Source organism: Sminthopsis crassicaudata, chromosome 1 (genome assembly GCF_048593235.1).
Source record: "Sminthopsis crassicaudata isolate SCR6 chromosome 1, ASM4859323v1, whole genome shotgun sequence".
NCBI lineage: Eukaryota > Metazoa > Chordata > Mammalia > Dasyuromorphia > Dasyuridae > Sminthopsis > Sminthopsis crassicaudata.
In genome coordinates, this window is record NC_133617.1 from 741,237,241 (window position 1) to 741,255,809 (window position 18,569).

The 18,569-nt window shown below is 41.2% G+C and overlaps 1 protein-coding gene across 5 annotated transcripts in view; it reads right to left on the minus strand.

Annotated features, from left to right (window-relative positions):
• The window catches only part of BBS9 (Bardet-Biedl syndrome 9), a 300,830-nt gene that overhangs the window by 191,154 nt on the left and 91,107 nt on the right, over positions 1 to 18,569 (minus strand). For all 5 annotated transcript variants that reach the window (XM_074284314.1, XM_074284313.1, XM_074284315.1 and 2 more), the window contains one exon: positions 5,759 to 5,940. In XM_074284314.1, coding sequence (XP_074140415.1) covers positions 5,759 to 5,940 — 182 coding nt within the window. The remainder of the gene's footprint in view (positions 1 to 5,758; positions 5,941 to 18,569) is intronic.

The window sequence follows — 18,569 nt, forward strand, 5'->3', positions numbered from 1 at the left end:
CCTAGAAACCATCATTAGAAATTGTTCCCCCATGTTTATTTTCCACTTTGGAAATAACTAATCACATTGCTATTACTGGGTACAATGTTCTCCTGGTGGTGCTCATTTCACTTTGCATTGGTTCATGTAAATCTTTCCATTTTTTCCTAAGAGCATTCTGCTCATCATTTTTTAAAGCACAATAGCAGGAGCAGCTAAGTGGCACAGTGAATGGAGCACTTGAATTCAGGAGGACCCGAGTTCAAATCCAATCTCAGACACTTTAACACTTCCTGGCTGTGTGACCCTGGGCAAGATACTTAACCCCAGCCTCAGAAAAAAAAAAAAAAAAAGAAAAAAAGAAAGAAAAAGAAAAAAAAAAGCACAATAGCATTCTATCACAATCATATACAACTTGTTCAGCCATTCCCCAATTGATGGACATTCCCAATTTCCAATTATTTGCCACCACTAAAAGATCTGCTATAAACATTTTTGTACACATAAGTCTTTTTCTTTTTTTTAATCTTTTTGGGATACAGATCCAATAATGGCATTGCTTGATCAAAGGGTATGTATGACATGTTTTTATATAGCCTTCTGGGTATAATTCCAAATTGTTCTCCAGAATGGTTGAATAAATATACAACTTCACCGAAAGTATGTTATATTTTTATAATTTTATGTCTTATTTTTAATTTTTGTTTTCATTTTCTCACAAACATTTCTTATTTTCCTTTTCCGTCATATTGGCCAATCTGAAAATATGAAGTAGTAGTTCAGTTGTTTTAATTTGCATTTTTTCATATGATTATAGCTTTGATTAATTACTCTGTCTGACAACTAGTTCTTCATATTCTTTGATCATTTATCAATTGAGGAATGCTTCTTACTTCTATAAATCTGATTCAGTTTTCCTATGTTTGAGAAGAAAAAAGTCTATCAGAGAAACTTACTGTAAAAAGTGTTTTTCATAAGAACGATTACCAAATATGTATTTCCTTCCATTCTATTTTCCCCATTTATCCTACTCTCTCTCTCTTCTTTTACCCTGTCCATTCTCAAAGTTTTGCATCTGACTTTTACCTTCCCCAAACTGCCCTTCTTTCTATCAGATGTTAGGATTACTAAGTGAGAACTGAGGTTGTCTGGATAGTTACAAGGTGAGAACTCAGGTTGACTTGATAGAGGGGGCAAGCTCATTGGCTGGGGTGGTTCTTCCCAGAAGCCCTTGCATTATCCCACGCCCATTCTCTGGGAGAATAAAAGAAGAGGACTCTCAGAGAAAGAGGAGACTTTCTGCATTACATCAGGCCTGACGGGGCTCTCTGCAGGAAGGGAAGTCTTCTAAGGACAAGAGTTAACAGCAACTGCCTGGAGACAACGGTTCACTACAGGAAGAAGAATCTGTCTTAAAGATTTGAGTAGACACAGCAGATCTCTTCCCAGAGAGCGATCCGGCAGCTTCTAGAGACGACAGCTCACTACAGTTGGCGCCCAACGTGGGGCAAGGACTTTTGCTTATCCTGACAAGAGGAGCTAGACCAGACCCTCGCAATTTGGCGCCCGAACAGGGACTTGAACCCTGGACCCTCAGAAATCAATGAAATCTGGCAAATGGATGTGACCCATTATAAATCTTTTGGTCGTCTATCTTTTATTCATGTCGTGGTAGACACCTTTTCAGGATTCACATTTGCAATGCCAGCAGCAAAAGAGACAGCCCGAGTGGTCACTGAATTCCTTATACAAGCTTTTGCAATTATGGGTGTGCCACAAGCAATAAAAACAGACAATGGACCTGCATATACGTCCAAACATTTTACACACTTTTGTGCACAGTATAAGATTTTACATACCACGGGCATACCCTTTAATCCTCAAGGGCAGGCAATAGTAGAGAGAAGAAACAGAGATATTAAGACACTCCTCCAAAAACAAAAGAAAGGGGGAGCCACAGGTAACCCTAGAGAACTTCTAAATTTAGTTCTCTATACCATTAATTTTCTAATTTTTGACAAAGATGCACTGGCTCCAGCAGACAGGTTTTATAACCCACCAGAAGGGCAGTGTCCAGTGCGAGCAGCTCCACTGTCCTTAGATAATCGCCAGGTGATGTGGAGAGATCCAGAAAGTGGTGAATGGAAGGGACCAGATAGGTTAACTGCCTGGGGGAGAGGGTTTGCTTGTATTTCTTCAGCAGGAGAAGGAATCAGATGGGTGCCAACGAGTCATATTCGCCTTGTCCACCAGAGAGAGACAGAAAAAGAGAAAGACCTCAAAATAAAGGAGAAGATCTAAGAAACATCTGACACTGAAAGATCATGGATAATAAGAAGACTGTTAAAGAACTTTAAAAACCAGCAGGAATCATTGGACTTCCTCACACAAGATGAGACTAATGGACAATGGACTTATGGACATTTATAAATTTTCAATTTATGATTATTTGATTATGATTATGTTATATACTTCTAGCATGTGTTATGTTACTATGTTACTATGTGCTTATGTAATTTATGTAATTATCTGTAATACTTCCCATATTGATGGATTTATGTTTCAAGGTCATGACTGTCCTATGTTCTAAATCAAAAGAAAGGGGGAGATGTTAGGATTACTAAGTGAGAACTGAGGTTGTCTGGATAGTTACAAGGTGAGAACTCAGGTTGACTTGATAGAGGGGGCAAGCTCATTGGCTGGGGTGGTTCTTCCCAGAAGCCCTTGCATTATCCCACGCCCATTCTCTGGGAGAATAAAAGAAGAGGACTCTCAGAGAAAGAGGAGACTTTCTGCATTACATCAGGCCTGACGGGGCTCTCTGCAGGAAGGGAAGTCACTTCTAAGGACAAGAGTTAACAGCAACTGCCTGGAGACAACGGTTCACTACAGGAAGAAGAATCTGTCTTAAAGATTTGAGTAGACACAGCAGATCTCTTCCCAGAGAGCGATCCGGCAGCTTCTAGAGACGACAGCTCACTACAATCAGCTCCCCTCCCAACACTTTTTCTTATCCCCTTCTTTTCCTATGTGGGATTTCTACACTGAACTGAGTGCGTACATTATTTTCTCTTTGAGATAATTCTAATGAGAGTAAGGTTCATGTACTTCCTCCCCCACTTCCCACATTTCCCTCTCTCTGTACAATCTCTTTCAGGCCTGTTTTATATCAGATAATTTATCCTATTCTACCCATTCCTTTTCCCTTTCCCAGTGCATTCTTCTTTCTCATCCCTTAACTTTATGTTTTAGATAATCATACCATCACATTCAAATCCACACTTCTATTTTTAAGTGCCCTAATAAGTGTCTGGGGCCAGATTTGAACTCGGGAAGATTTGACTTCCTAATTTCAAGACCAGCACTCTATCCACTGCATCTCCAGTTGTCCTGATCTGGACCCAGATGGCTCTGGAGGAGAAACTGAGGCAGGTAACCTTTCCCAGCCTCCCTCACTAAAATTCAATTCTCTTGCACATCACGGCATCTCCTCCCCAATCTTATAGGCCTCTACAAGAACAAAGGACAAACAACAATCACCTAATAATGAAAAAGTTTAAAGAGTTAGAAATATCTTCCCATGTAGGAATTATAAAGCACTTAACCTTATCAAATTCCTTATGATATCTCTTTCCTATCTACCTTTTTATGCCTCCTTTGCAATTTGCATTTTAAAGTCACATTTTCTATACAGCTCTGATCTTTTCATCAGAAATGCTGTAAAAAATCCTTTATTTCACTAAATATCCATTTTTCCCCTCAAGGAGTATACACAGTTTTGCAGGATAGGGGATTCTTAGTTGTAATCCTAGTTCCTCTGCCCTCTATGATATCACAATCCAAACCTCCAATCCTTTCCTGTAGAAAACCTTATGTTGTCCTGATGGCAGCTCCACAATATTTCTATTATTTCTTTTTGGCTGCTTGCAATATTTTCTCCTTGATCTGGGAGGTCTGGAATTTGGCTGTAATGTTCCTGGAAGTTTTCTTTTTGGCATCTCTTTCAAGAAGTGCCAATTAAGTTGAAGTGATTAGGTGGTATGGTAGACAGAGTGCTGGGCCAAGAGCATAAGGGGCTGGGAGAGACCCAGCAAGGAAGGGATATCTTTAAAGTTGCATCAGTGAGGAGCAGCTACGTGGCGCAGTAGACAGAGCACCAGCCCTAAATTCAGGAGGACCTGAGTTCAAATCTGCTCTCAGACACTTAACACTTCCTAGCTGTGTGACCCTGGGCAAGTCACTTAACCCCAGCCTCGGGGGGGGGGGGGGAGTTGCATCAGAGAAGTGCTAGCAGGAGAGAGGAAAATCGGAAAGATCGAGTTCAAATTCTACCTCAGACACTCACTGGCTTTGTGATCTTGAACAAATTACTTAAGCTCTCTTAGCCTCCTTTTCCCCAACTGTAAAAACAGGAATAATTTTTTTATAAAACCCTCTGGTGTTGATTGTGAGGATCAAATGAAATATTATTTATAAAACTCTTAGTATAGCGCCTGGTGTATAACCGGTACCATATAAATGCTTATTCCCTTCCCTTCCCCCTAAATTAAATTGAGGGAACCTAAGGCTGTCATGGGTATTCCACTGATCCAAACAAGGACTGTCAGCCATGGAAAATCTTGTCTTCCTCAAAAGGGCACCTCAAAGTTTAGCTCCCTTCAAGGTGAGCCAGAAGTGACATGACATAGTGCCCCGACCTTCGCTTACATGCTCTAAGTGGGAAAAATCCATCCATTCTGAGCCTGAATTTTTGAAATTCTCAGTTTGCTTTCTTCCTTTAAAAATGTAATAAAAGAACGTGATCATAATGCCACTTTAATCTGTGTTACCAACTTTAAAATAATCTGTATTTTATCTAACACTCTAAGAGAATAAGAGCAACAGCATCTTTATAAAACAGAATCCAATGTACAGAAGTGGGTGTGGCAAAGGAAGGCGGGAGGGAGCTTGGTTCATTTGTTTTCCTTGGCTTTAGATGCTACACTTCTCTTATTATCCCTACTTGTTCCAACATTGCTTTTCATTTAAAAAGTCCATATTTTCTCCCATTTAAAACACACACACACACACACACACACACACACACACACACACACACACACACACACACAGACCTGATTCTGAAAAGTAATGTTTTTCATATGCCTAATGAAAAGCATTAGGTTTTGCTATTTGAGAAAAATATTTCATCATAAAATGACATCCTTGGGAATCAAGCACACTGAAAACTTGGGATGGGAAACTACAGCTAGTAATTGACTTGTCGGTAATTAGTGCACAACAGGTTACACTCCTCCCAGGAGTAAACGGCACACACAAGTTACAGATACCTGCAATTTGGGGAAACAATGTGGCCACAACCACACATCCCACCGTATTCTTTTCCTCTCCAAGAGATAACTAAAGAGACTTCAGAAAACTTGAGAACATGAAGAGCAATGGGTGAAAACGTTCCTGTTCTCTCTAGCCCCGATCCCGTCCCTCACCACGGGCATTTTCTGCTTACTTTAGATCATAAAGAAAAACACAATGCCGGCCAACTTCTAAATCATATTAGCAAGAAGCAGACCCCTAAGTAGGACACTGGTTTCCCATCAGCCTCCACACACAAATGAGACACAGATCCCTCACGGGCTGAAGGCGAGGCTGTTTTCATAGGTGTTATTTTGAAGCATCAGGAAGCAAAAAGCAATCCTGCATGTGCAGGAGACAAGATGCTGCGCCCTGCATGCGCCAGGCTGTGATGGGAAGCCAGGCCGCAGAGCAGTCCTGTGCATACCTGGGGATTTGTTGACGTCTCTGATGGTTTTCTGTAGCTCTTTCATTTCAACATCGAGCTCTTCATAGTTTATTTCTCTAGAGTCCACTTTGGGGGCTTGGAACAGAGAGGGGTCTGTACCCAAGTAGGAGCACTGCAGATGGCCGTTATCACTCAGAGTGACAATCACGCCCTTCAGGCCTCTGCAGGAAGAAAGAAAAACATCAGCTCAATAAAAATTCAGGAGGAGCCTGGCTGAACTTTAACGAATCCCCTAAAGAAGAAAAAGCAACAACAGAATCTGATCATTCAAGAGACTAAAAACGCCAAGGAGCTATTTCCATCTACACGTGATGGCTTTGGGGTCCCGATTCAAATTGTTTTAAGAGATTTATGAGCAGAACCAAGAGAACATTGTACACAGCAACAATAAGATAATGTGACGATCAACTCTGATGGATTTAGCTCTTTTCAACAATGAGATGATGATTCAAGGCAATTCCAATATTCTTGGGATGGAAAGAGCAATCCACATCTCTACGGAGACTGAATGTGGCTCAAAACATGGTATTTTCACCTTTTTTGTGGTGGTTGTTTGTTTCCTTGTTTTTCTTTCTTTCTCATAGTTTCCCTTCTGGCTTGATTTTTTTCTTGTACAGAATGACAAATTTGAAATTATATTTTGGAGAATTACACATATTTAACTTATATCAAATTGGGCAGGGGAGCAGAGGGAAAGAAGGAGAAAAATCTGGAACACAAGGTTTTGCAAAGGCAAATGAGGAAAACTATCTTTGCGTGCATTTAGAAAAATAAAATAATAAAAAGATTTATGTTAATAGTGACTTGGATAGGCATAAAGCAATTACCCTCAAAGAATCTGTGGTCCCATATTCACACCAGAAAGGTACATCACTGTCCATTCACAGCATTTCCTCCCCCGTGATTGCTATCCCCATCTTCCCACAAATTCACCATAGAATATCTAGGTGACAAGCTGGATGAAACTTTTGGTGTCTGAATATTCCATAAGAAATAATGCAGTCTTGGGTGTCCTTTATACTGGAGCCCTTCCCTGGAGTCACTTAATATTTCTTGAAACTACTACTAGCTAGATAGCATTTACTGAAGACTTTTAGATTTATTGAACACTTTCAATGTTTGATTTCATCTGATTTTCACAAGAGTCTCGGGAGGACTATTATTTATTATATTATATTATATCATTTATATTATTAGTCCTATTTTAGAGATGAGGAAACTGAGGCTGAAAAACATGAAACAATTCACCCAGAGTTCCACAGGTAATTAATATCTGGGACAAGATTTGAACTCAGTTCAGATCTCTAGCCACTGAGCCACCAAGCTGCCTTTACTTCTCATATGGAAGTCATCATTGGTAACCAGGCCACCATTGCATAGATGCTGTGGTAATCTATAGTCATAAATTATTGGAAATCCTAAATGCTGAAAGGAGGATATGGGGGGGGAGCACTCTAGAAAACTTCCCAAAGGCATTCTAGCTTCTGTATTGGTCTGATTTTGAGCCAAGTTACATGTGGGTAAGTGTCCTGGTGGACTACTTCAAAGGCAAATGGTGCTACAGTTGACGGAACAATAAGACTGGAGTCATGAATGCCTGAGTTCAAATCTAGCCACAGACACCTTACTATAAGCGTGATGGACAGTCATTTCACCTCACTTTGCCTCAGTTCCATCACCTAAGAAATGGGGATCATCACAGCCCCCCCCTTCCAGATTGGTATGAGAAGCGACTGAGGTCATGTCATAAAGTGCTCAGCAGAGTGTCTGACACACAGGAGGTGCTTAGAAATGTTCATCATCATCATCATTATCAATATCATCATATCCTAGAGCCACCTTCCAGCAACACAACCTCAGCCCCAAACAGGAGGAGGAAGGAGGATCAGGGGAGGCAGCACCCCCCACATCTGCCCAGGTTATCTCCAAACAGAGAGATGGACACCCCAGCAAGGGCTCATCTCCCTGAATCATGACTGACCAAGGGAAGGAGCAGCCCCTGTGCAGAAAAGGCATCTTTTTGCATCTTTATTTTCCATACGTGGCTGTGACCAAAGAATGGGTCACTATGCCAGGGATGTGCCACTGGTCCCAGCTTGACCTTCTTCTAGATCAGGGAAAGTGATCAGAACATTTGCCCTCTTGACAGTGTACTGAAAACAAGGCTGCTCTGGGACAAACTTAGGGCCCTGACATTCCTGCTAGGAAGGAATTTTTTTTTTTTTTTTTTTTTTTGAGGCTGGGGTTAAATGACTTGCCCAGGGTCACACAGCTAGGAAGTGTTAAGTGTCTGAGACCACATTTGAATTCGGGTCCTCCTGAATTCAAGGCTGGTGCTCTATCCACTGAGCCATCTAGCTGCCCCAGGAAGGAAATTTAAAAATAGAAAGGGAGAGGATTTCACAATACAGGGAGGCCCTGAGGAAGAAGCCCCCTCTGCCAACACCGGTTTTCTACCTTCTCTATTACTTATTTACTGACTTATTAAGTTATATAGTATTATATTAAATATTAACTTACAAAATTTTAAAGGACTCCCCAGAACTTTAAGGTTAACTGGCTTGGCCAGGGTCATACAAAACACATGTATCAGGGAAAGGATTTGAATCCACGTTTTTCTCAGTTCTGAAGCCATTTCTATCTGAAATACCATGTGGCCTCCCACTGATTTCATCACATGTCCTAAGGCAACAAGAAATCTCTTTTCTAGATACCCACAGTTATCTCCCTTTCCGGTGTTCATGAGGGACATAAGCAGAAAGATGACATCACTAAGCCAAGCAGAGTTGGTGGCTTCTAAGCCAGTTTCCAAGATGGTGGCAAGGGCACCTGCTCTGGAATCAGAGGTTGTCAGCTCAAGCACCATTTCTCACATGACCTGTGTGACCTGGAGCAACTTCCCTGGGCCACAAATTCCTCCTTTGAGATCCCTTTGAGCTAAATCTCTACGATTGAAAAGGATGCAGCCAAGAAATTTGACCAAATATTGGCCATGATTCTCAAGTCCAATCAATATGTACTTTTTTTTTTTTTTTTTTGCTGAAGCAATTGGGATTAAGTGACTTGCCCAGGGTCACACAGCTGGGCAATCAATATGTGTAGCGAGCTGTTGTCTCCAGAAGCTGCTGGATCGCTCTCTGGGAAGAGATCTGCTGTGTCTACTCAAATCTCTCAGACAGATTCTTCTTCCTGTAACGAACCGTTGTCTCCAGGCAGTTGCTGTTAACTCTTGTCCTTAGAAGTGACTTCCCTTCCTGCAGAGAGCCCCGTCAGGCCTGATGTAATGCAGAGAGTCTTCTTCTATCTCTGAGAGTCCTCTTTTATTCTCCCAGAGAATGGGCGTGGGATAATGCAAGGGCTTCTGGGAAGAACCACCCCAGCCAATGAGCTTGCCCCCTCTATCAAGTCAACCTGAGTTCTCACCTTGTAATTGTCCAGAAAACCTCAGTTCTCACTTAGTAATCCTAACATCTCCCCCTTTCTTTTGATTTAGAACATAGGACAGTCATGACCTTGAAACATAAATCCATCAATATGGGAAGTATTACAGATAATTACATAAATTACATAAGCACATAGTAACATAGTAACGTAACACATGCTAGAAGTATATAACATAATCATAAATTGAAAATTTATAAATGTCCATAAGTCCATTGTCCATTAGTCTCATCTTGTGTGAGGAAGTCCAATGATTCCTGCTGGTTTTTAAAGTTCTTTAACAGTCTTCTTATTATCCATGCTCTTTCAGTGTCAGATGTTTCTTAGATCTTCTCCTTTATTTTGAGGCCTTTCTCTTTTTCTGTCTCTCTCTGATGGACAAGGCGAATATGACTCGTTGGCACCCATCTGATTCCTTCTCCTGCTGAAGAAATACAAGCAAACCCTCTCCCCCAGGCAGTTAACCTATCTGGTCCCTTCCATTCACCACTTTCTGGATCTCTCCACATCACCTGGCGATTATCTAAGGACAGTGGAGCTGCTCGCACTGGACACTGCCCTTCTGGTGGGTTATAAAACCTGTCTGCCGGAGCCAGTGCATCTTTGTCAAAAATTAGAAAATTAATGGTATAGAGAACTAAATTTAGAAGTTCCCTAGGGCTACCTGTGGCTCCCCCTTTCTTTTGTTTTTGGAGGAGTGTCTTAATATCTCTGTTTCTTCTCTCTACTATTGCCTGCCCTTGAGGATTAAAGGGTATGCCCGTGGTATGTAAAATCTTATACTGTGAACAAAAGTGTGTAAAATGTTTGGACGTATATGCAGGTCCATTGTCTGTTTTTATTGCTTGTGGCACACCCATAATTGCAAAAGCCTGTATAAGGAATTCAGTGACCACTCGGGCTGTCTCTTTTGCTGCTGGCATTGCAAATGTGAATCCTGAAAAGGTGTCTACCACGACATGAATAAAAGATAGACGACCAAAAGATTTATAATGGGTCACATCCATTTGCCAGATTTCATTGGGTCTCAAACCACGAGGATTCTTCCCTGGAGGGAGTGTAGGAGCATGGAAAGGAAGACAAGCTGTACAGCTTTTTACTATGCTCCTAGCTTCCTCTCTTGTGATTCCAAATTGTAAACGTAAAGCTCGAGCAGCCTGATGATATTTAGAATGAGATTCTTGTGCTTCCTGAAATAAAGGACTACTGGCTAACATGGTTAGAAGGCTATCTGCCTTTGAATTTCCATCAAAAATGGGACCTGGAAGTCCACTATGTGAGTGGACATGCAAGATATAAATCTTGCCTGGATGTTTTCTCACTTGCTCTTGAAGTTCTTTAAAGAGCTGATAAATATTGGAGGCTGCAAATTTTATTTGGGCTGTGGCAATTCTTTGTACTACACCTACTGAATAGGCTGAATCAGTAATTATATTTACGTCTCCTGGGTAATAAGTGAGAGCTAGCATGATAGCAAATAATTCATTCTGTTGAGTGGATTGAAAAGGAGTCCTGATTACTCTCTTTATGGTTAAATCATGAGAGTATATGGCACAAATATTTTCTTTGGAGGCATCTGTAAAGATTGTTGGTCCTTTAAGAGGAACCTTAGAAACCTTTTCTTCAAAAATCCATCGCCAATTATGTAGTAGCCGGGTAATCTTTAATGGAGATCCATGTGCAAAATTTGGAGCGGTGGCTAATAAAATTTGCCATTCTGGGATGGTCTCACAGCATACATTAATCTGTGCGTTAGTATAGAATGTGTATATTTTTTTCAGGACTTATCCCAGATAATTGTGTTACTCTCTTAATAGCCTTTAATAAAATCCTAGCCACAAGCACTGGGTAAGGTGTAAGGCTTTGTTCTGGTTGTGCTGGGAGGTTCACCCACTCAATCACTCTGTCTCCTTGGTGAAGGACTGCTGTGGGTGCCTCTTTTGTAGCAAAAACTGATATTTCCAAGGGTTTTTGAGTGACTCTTTCAACCACGTTGGATAAAGCCAGTTCAACTTCTCTCAAAGCCTTTTGTGCTTCTTTTGTAAGCTGGCGTGGTGAATTTAAAGCACTGTCTCCCCTTAAAATATCATATAGAGGTTGTAGTTGATTGGTAGTTAAGCCTAACACTGGACGCATCCATTGGATATCTCCTATTAATTTTTGAAAGTCATTTAAGGTGTTCAACTTCTCTGTTCTTAAAGAAAGCTTTTGTACTGTAAGCACCTTAGGATATACTTCATATCCTAAATATTGAAAAGGAGCATGTCTTTGAATTTTTTCTGTAGCTATATGCAGTTTGTAGTACTTTAATGTTTCCATGGTCCTTTGTAGACATGCCTCTAACATTTGTTCCTCAGGTGCACATCCCAAAATATCATCCATATAATGTAACAATATTACTTTTGGAAAGGCTTTTCTTACTGGAGCAAGAGCAGCTGCAACATACATTTGGCACATAGTAGGGCTGTTTTTCATTCCCTGTGGCAAAACTGTCCATTCATATCTTTTATAAGGCTCAGCCAAATTAACACTAGGCACTGAAAAAGCAAATCTTTTCATATCCTCCTTATCTAGAGGAATAGAATAGAAACAATCCTTAATGTCTATAACCCATAGAGGCCATTCTCTTGGCAACTGAGTAGGAGATGGAAGTCCAGGCTGAAGAGTTCCCATAGTTTCCATCTGTTCATTTACTCTTCTTAGATCAGTTATCATCCTCCATTTTCCAGATTTCTTTTTCACCACAAATACCGGGGAATTCCAAGGACTTAGAGAAGGTTGTAAGTGTCCTTGGTCAAGTTGTTCTTGCACTATGTCTAATAAGGCCTGAATTTTATCACTTCTTAAGGGCCACTGTTCTACCCACACTGGTGAATCAGTCTTCCACTGAATAGGAACTGGTGAAAGTGCAGGTAGGCCTTCAACAGCAGCCCTGCCTAAAAAGCCGAAGTGCTTATTTGTAATCCTATCTGCTGTAAAATGTCTCTTCCCCACAGATTGATGGGGATTTTTTCAACCACAAAAGGAGTAAAAGCTCCTGTTTCTCCTTCAAATACCCATCTCAAAGGCCTAGCACTAACTTCTGCTGCTATTGATCCTCCCACCCCAGACATATAGGTGTCTGCTTTAATCTTTGGCCAGTGACCGGGCCAATTGGCACCTCTAATAACTGTACGATCTGCACCCGTGTCTACCAATCCTTCAAATGGTATTCCATTTATATAAATAGTAAGCATAGGTCGGTCAGCTGTCACAGCTGCTGTCCAATATATTCCTGGATTTTGTTCATTGGAGTCAAAATCTAGGCGACTATCACTAGGTTGCTTATTAGGGGTCCGTAACAATAAGCCTGATGCTACTACTTCTCCTGGTTGATAAATCACACGTTGTCTGCCTGTGTTAGTGACTGGGATATTAGATACACGTTCTCCAGTCTCCCACATCAGTGTATGGATGGACACTGTTTTGTAGGCACTCTCAGAAGGTGAAATGGTCAAGCCTACTGTGCCTGGAGGCAAAGGATCCATAGGCTCAACAGGAACAGATTTCACTTCTCCAGGGAGTATCTCGGTAGTCTCTACTGCACACAACTCTATTTTTCCTAATTTCAATCCCTTTCTTCCATCTGATTGCCTTTTGGCTGATTGATCGTGTCTTAAAATTCTCTGGATGTAACCTCGGCTGCCATCATGCCCCACTTGGGGGCCTGAAGCTGGGCCCCACCTGTCATTTCCCTGGGTCAATCTACATTCGGAGGCCCAGTGGAGGCCCTTGTGACATTTTGGACATGGAGTTTTAGGTCTTCTCTCACCCTGTCTTCTCACTGTATCTCCATATCTACACTGAGCTCTTAGATGCCCAATTTTTCCACATTGAAAACATCGCCGAGTTTCTCTAGAAGGCCCTTGCCAGGAGGGACCCTGCCTTTCCACATTCATCATAGTCCGGGTGTAAAAAGCATTTGTTCCCACTGTAGCACAGCGTCTTATGATCTCCTCTAAAGGAGCATCTTTGTCTAATCCCCATATAATTCTTTTGCAAATCTCATTGGCATTTTCCTTAGCCAGATGTCTGGTCATTATTTCTGTAGCTGAATTTTCTCCAATAGTTCTTTTGACAGCAGTTTGCAAACGTCCCACAAAATCTGCAAAAGGTTCATTGGGACCTTGCTGTATTTTAGTGAAAGCCTCTCCACGATCTTTCTGTCCAGGAAGGACACCCCAAGCTTTTATTGCAGCCTTAGCAATTTGTTCATATATTGTCATGGTATAATTAATCTGTTCCGAATTCTCTCCATATTGACCTTCACCAGCTAAGTGCTCAAAAGTGAATTGTGTGTTAACTCCTATTTCCAAATTGCATCTGACTTGAATTTTACATAATTCATGAAATTCCGAAAGCCATAATAAATTTTCTCCAGGTTCCAGGCATATCCTTGCTATGGATTTCCAATCATTCGGGGTTAGGACTTCATAAGACAAACCATCTAGTAACATTTTGACATAAGCTGATGTAGCCCCATAAAGGGTACAACCTTTTTTCAAATCCTTAATTTTATTCAAATCTAAAGGTGCATATCTTCTCCTTTTTTTACCTACAGAGTCAGTATTTTCAATCACAGGATATGCATGTATAAAATCACTTATATCCTGTCCTTCTCTCTTAGCTTTAACCAATGCTTTTTCTAATCTTGTCATATGCTTAGGCTGCTTCACAGGCAATTCTGTTTGTGTTTCTGCCTCTTCCCCTCTTTCTTCCTCCATCTCTGAAGGTGGGGTTGATGTGGGCCTGTCAATAATCTGTTCTCTAGGCAGGGTTGAAGCTTCTTCAAGAGAATCATACCATAATTCCTCATTTAAATCCTCTTGGTCTAGGGAAAGATCTTGATCTTTCCTTTTTTCCTCACACTTCCTCCTCTGTTCATTTTTAGAACTTTTCCTTCTCCTACAACTTTCTTGATAGTTTAAGGCTAATTGAACTATGTTGTAGATATAAAATACTTCTGCAGAAATTGAACGAGGCCCATTTTTTGCTTGAAATTCTTTCATTTCATATCCCACTAGCTTCCATTTATCTACATCTATCTTTTCTTCCTCTAAGAACCAAGGGGATGTGTGTCTTAATGCAGCCAAGAGTTTAGCAATCTGTACCCAGGTTACAAGTAAACTCTGCTCCTCAATTATGTTGATTATACTCTCTATAGTACCAATCCTGAATGGAGCTGAGGTTGCTTCTGGGGCTGGGGTTGAGTCGGCTGAGGTCCAGGGATTGAATATAGCTAACATCTGCCCCATTTCAGCTATAAGAGATTCCTGGTTTAGCCCTTAACAAGTTAAGTTCCTTATTTATCTATTAGCACGCTCACTTAATCTTTAACAAAGTTTCCTCGTTACTCACGGTTCTGGGTCAGAGAGACTGAGATCTGGATGGGAGTCTTTTTCACTGGAATCAGGACCGTGTCTGTCCCTGTTCGGGCACCAAATTGCGAAGGTCTGGTCTAGCTCCTCTTGTCAGGATAAGCAAAAGTCCTTGCCCCACTTGTGGACGCCAAATGTAGCGAGCTGTTGTCTCCAGAAGCTGCTGGATCGCTCTCTGGGAAGAGATCTGCTGTGTCTACTCAAATCTCTCAGACAGATTCTTCTTCCTGTAACGAACCGTTGTCTCCAGGCAGTTGCTGTTAACTCTTGTCCTTAGAAGTGACTTCCCTTCCTGCAGAGAGCCCCGTCAGGCCTGATGTAATGCAGAGAGTCTTCTTCTATCTCTGAGAGTCCTCTTTTATTCTCCCAGAGAATGGGCGTGGGATAATGCAAGGGCTTCTGGGAAGAACCACCCCAGCCAATGAGCTTGCCCCCTCTATCAAGTCAACCTGAGTTCTCACCTTGTAATTGTCCAGAAAACCTCAGTTCTCACTTAGTAATCCTAACAAATATGTACTTTTTTTTTTTTTTTTTTTTTGCTGAAGCAATTGGGATTAAGTGACTTGCCCAGGGTCACACAGCTGGGCAATCAATATGTACTTTGGTTATACGCTACTCAGAAGCTTCACAACTTCCTGTCATGAATTCTTTCTTTAAAGTCAAGAGTCAGAAGGTACAAATATGGCAAGAACTAAAGTGTACTTTCACAGATTTGTGATGTCATCCCTACGGCTATTTACACCCACTATGCACTGTGCAATTCATCCGTCCACTCCCATCCAGCGCCAATTTTAGTTATTCCCTTTTTGTGGGTCTTCCTCAGGAGGACCCGCGCAGGGGAAAGATCTCTCTCCATCAATGGGGCACCGATGCAACGGAGGTAAAGAATTAAAGAATCTGAGAATTGGAAGAGATCTTAGTATTCATCTAGTCCAACCCTCACACCAGGAGTAATTCCTTTTCTAGCAAATGCAAGGTAGCTCCTTTTTAAGGCAAACAGCTCGTCGATGATACCTTTAATGTCTGTCTTCATGTAATCATTCCTAACACGCAGCAGCCTGATTAAACTCATCATGAATCTACTACCCTCTGGATGACCTTGAATCTTTATTCATCAGACCTTGTGATTTCCTGTGATCTGTAGCCACATAACATCACAAAAGCACACCAATGTTAAGATGGATTCTGATTTAGGGAGACGGTTGAGGTCATTGAAACATTATTTCACCAATGTCCTCTCTTTTCTTTTCCATTCTGGACCCATTATCTATATGCAATGTTTCTTCGAGATATGTACTAGCTGTAGCTGATTCCACTGTCCTTTAAAAGCTACCAAGGATCACATGGTCATCTGACTTCGAGGACTCGTAAAAAGCATTTAGAAAAAGTACACCATGAAAACACTTATAACGATATGTCAAAGCTGTTGCAGAGTGTAATGGGCCCGAATTCTGAAACAAGGTGTTAACTCAGAGGAATTGATAAGGTAATGGTCATCTAGTTTAGCATGTGAGTTCTCTAGTTCAGTATGACTGAGGTGTTAACTTAGTGGTATTAAGATAATGATTTTCTAGTTTACGTGTACTTAGTACTTAATATCGTTCTACAAGACTTACACCTATTATACAAGATTGACACCTACGATGATGTAATTATAATAGAGTATATAAGAGCCAACTAGGACTGGATGAGGGACATTCCATCTTTGATCAGGCTCCTGGTGGCTCTCCTTCATTTCTTCACTGAAACCAAGGCCCGTCTGAAGGCCTCCAGAAAGCTAGCCAGGTCCCAAGTGAAGGAGACAGACTGTGAAGGAAGTAATAAAGAATCTGGACCTTATCCCTGGCTATTCTCATGGTGATTACTCTGGCAACGAAGGCTGGTCCCAAGACCTACAGAAAGCGAACCAGAGCATTACTGCAGAGGAAGAAGTAAATGAATGCTATAAGCTCAAAAGAGTCTTCCAAATTCAATTAACAGATATCTTAATATTTAGTGGCTTCTGTGCAAAAAAAAGTAAGCATTAAGGAAAATAAAAGTATGCTGGAAAATTCGGTTCAGGAGTAATAAATGAAAGTAGCCAAAGGCCTGATTATACAAGCATATAAAAAAGGACATTATATTCAAAGAAAGTTAGAAGATAGATGTTTTTTTAAAAGTGTATTCGAACAGGAAACAACAGGAAAATGTGAATCATTTTCAAATCAGCTATTTAAAGCCAGAACATCAACTTGTTAGAGCAAAGATAAAAATCATTATCAAATGAGGATAAAAGCAAAACGTGATATATAACTGAGGCAAATTAAAACTGACCTCTTTGGGGGCAGCTAGGGGGCGCAGTGGATAGAGCACCGGCCCTGAAGTCAGGAGGACCTGAGTTCAAATCTGGTCTCAGACACTTAACACTTTCTGACTGTGTGACCCTGGGCAAGTCACTTAACCCCAGCCTCAGGGGGGAAAAAAAACTGACCTCTTTGAATAAGTTACTGACATTGAAAATGGGAAACAAATAAAAGAATAGATACTGACACAGAAAATTATCATTGTCTAGCAAAGTTCAAACAATGTAAAAGAAGCATCACAGAAAAGTCAAAGGAGGACAGAAAACAGAGGACAGAGAATTTTAGTCAGAAAAGTCGATCTCCCTGCCAAGCAGCAATATGGCAGCCAAGGGCAACCCAGGTTTAAACACAAGTCCATTGATAAAGTTGTACAGAGGGTGCTGGAAGACCATAAAGAATATCACCTCATAAATGAGTAAGAAGCAGTGGTGGGGAAACAGCTCTAAAGAGTTTTGGCAAATAATCCAACTAACCTAGATCATCCCTGGGCCATTTAGGGATAGAATCAGGGAAAAATCAATGAACAGATGGAGGAAAATGGAAGAAAGAGCTGCAGAGATTTCTATGCCCGATTCTTCTTCAAGAACTGAGGACCGAAGTAGACATGACTCTTTAAAAATGTAAAGAACAAAGCTTGGAAGAGTGGAACTTGGACGTCTCTGTGAGGGAGAAGGAAGCAAAGGACTGACTATCGAGATATTTCAAAAAGAGAAGGACGAAGCCCAAACACTAAGGAAAACATCAAAGATATTATTATTACGACTATTATCCACCAAAAATGACTTTGAAAATATCATAACTATGACCCTTATGAGAGGAGTGAGAGTGAAGAACTAGGTTCCAGTCCTGTCTCTTACCCATTCTAGCCAGGTCAAATCACTTTTCCTCTCAGTGTTTGAGTGATGTTCTGAGTCAGCAGGTTGTGAAAGAGCTCCCAAAATGTATGGAATAGGAGAGGGAATTCCCTCCCCAGAGACCCCGCCACCCACAAGGTCCTGGGTCCAACAAAAGCTCCACTGTCATGTCTACTTTTCTCTACAAGAAATCTCTACAAGACCTTAATGGGCATCCACACTGAACACAGCCCCGACAAAAGGAGAAGGGGTTGGAAGACTTCCCAAATAACCTTCTGCAGCAGACCATGCTGTCCTGTGGCACATGATGGGAAGGTGCCACTGTGGCCACTGAAAGCACGGGGGAAACCTGTTGATTCAGGTGAGGCAACTCCTACCTTCAAGCAGGGGGAAGGAGAGTGAGAGGTGGTCAGGGTTCCTCTGGCAGTCAGTCTGAGGAAGCTCAAGGACCCCTGCTCAGAACATTGCTTTTAAATAGCTGAAGAAAAAATCCTAAATTGCTGTTAGAAGTTAGCAAAAAGGAAGAGGCGATTTTTATTTTCACCCAAGTTCACAAATCAGCTTCAAGGGGCATCATTTTAGAGACTCTGACCTTAAAGGCTCTCCTCTAAAAAAAAGGCAATCCCAGTCACAGGCCAAGATCATATAAGATTTCTTGAGAGTTAATAATGGACGCCATTTTCCTATTAATTGTCACATAACACAAGACGTGTTGGCCAAAGGAGTCTGTCATTCA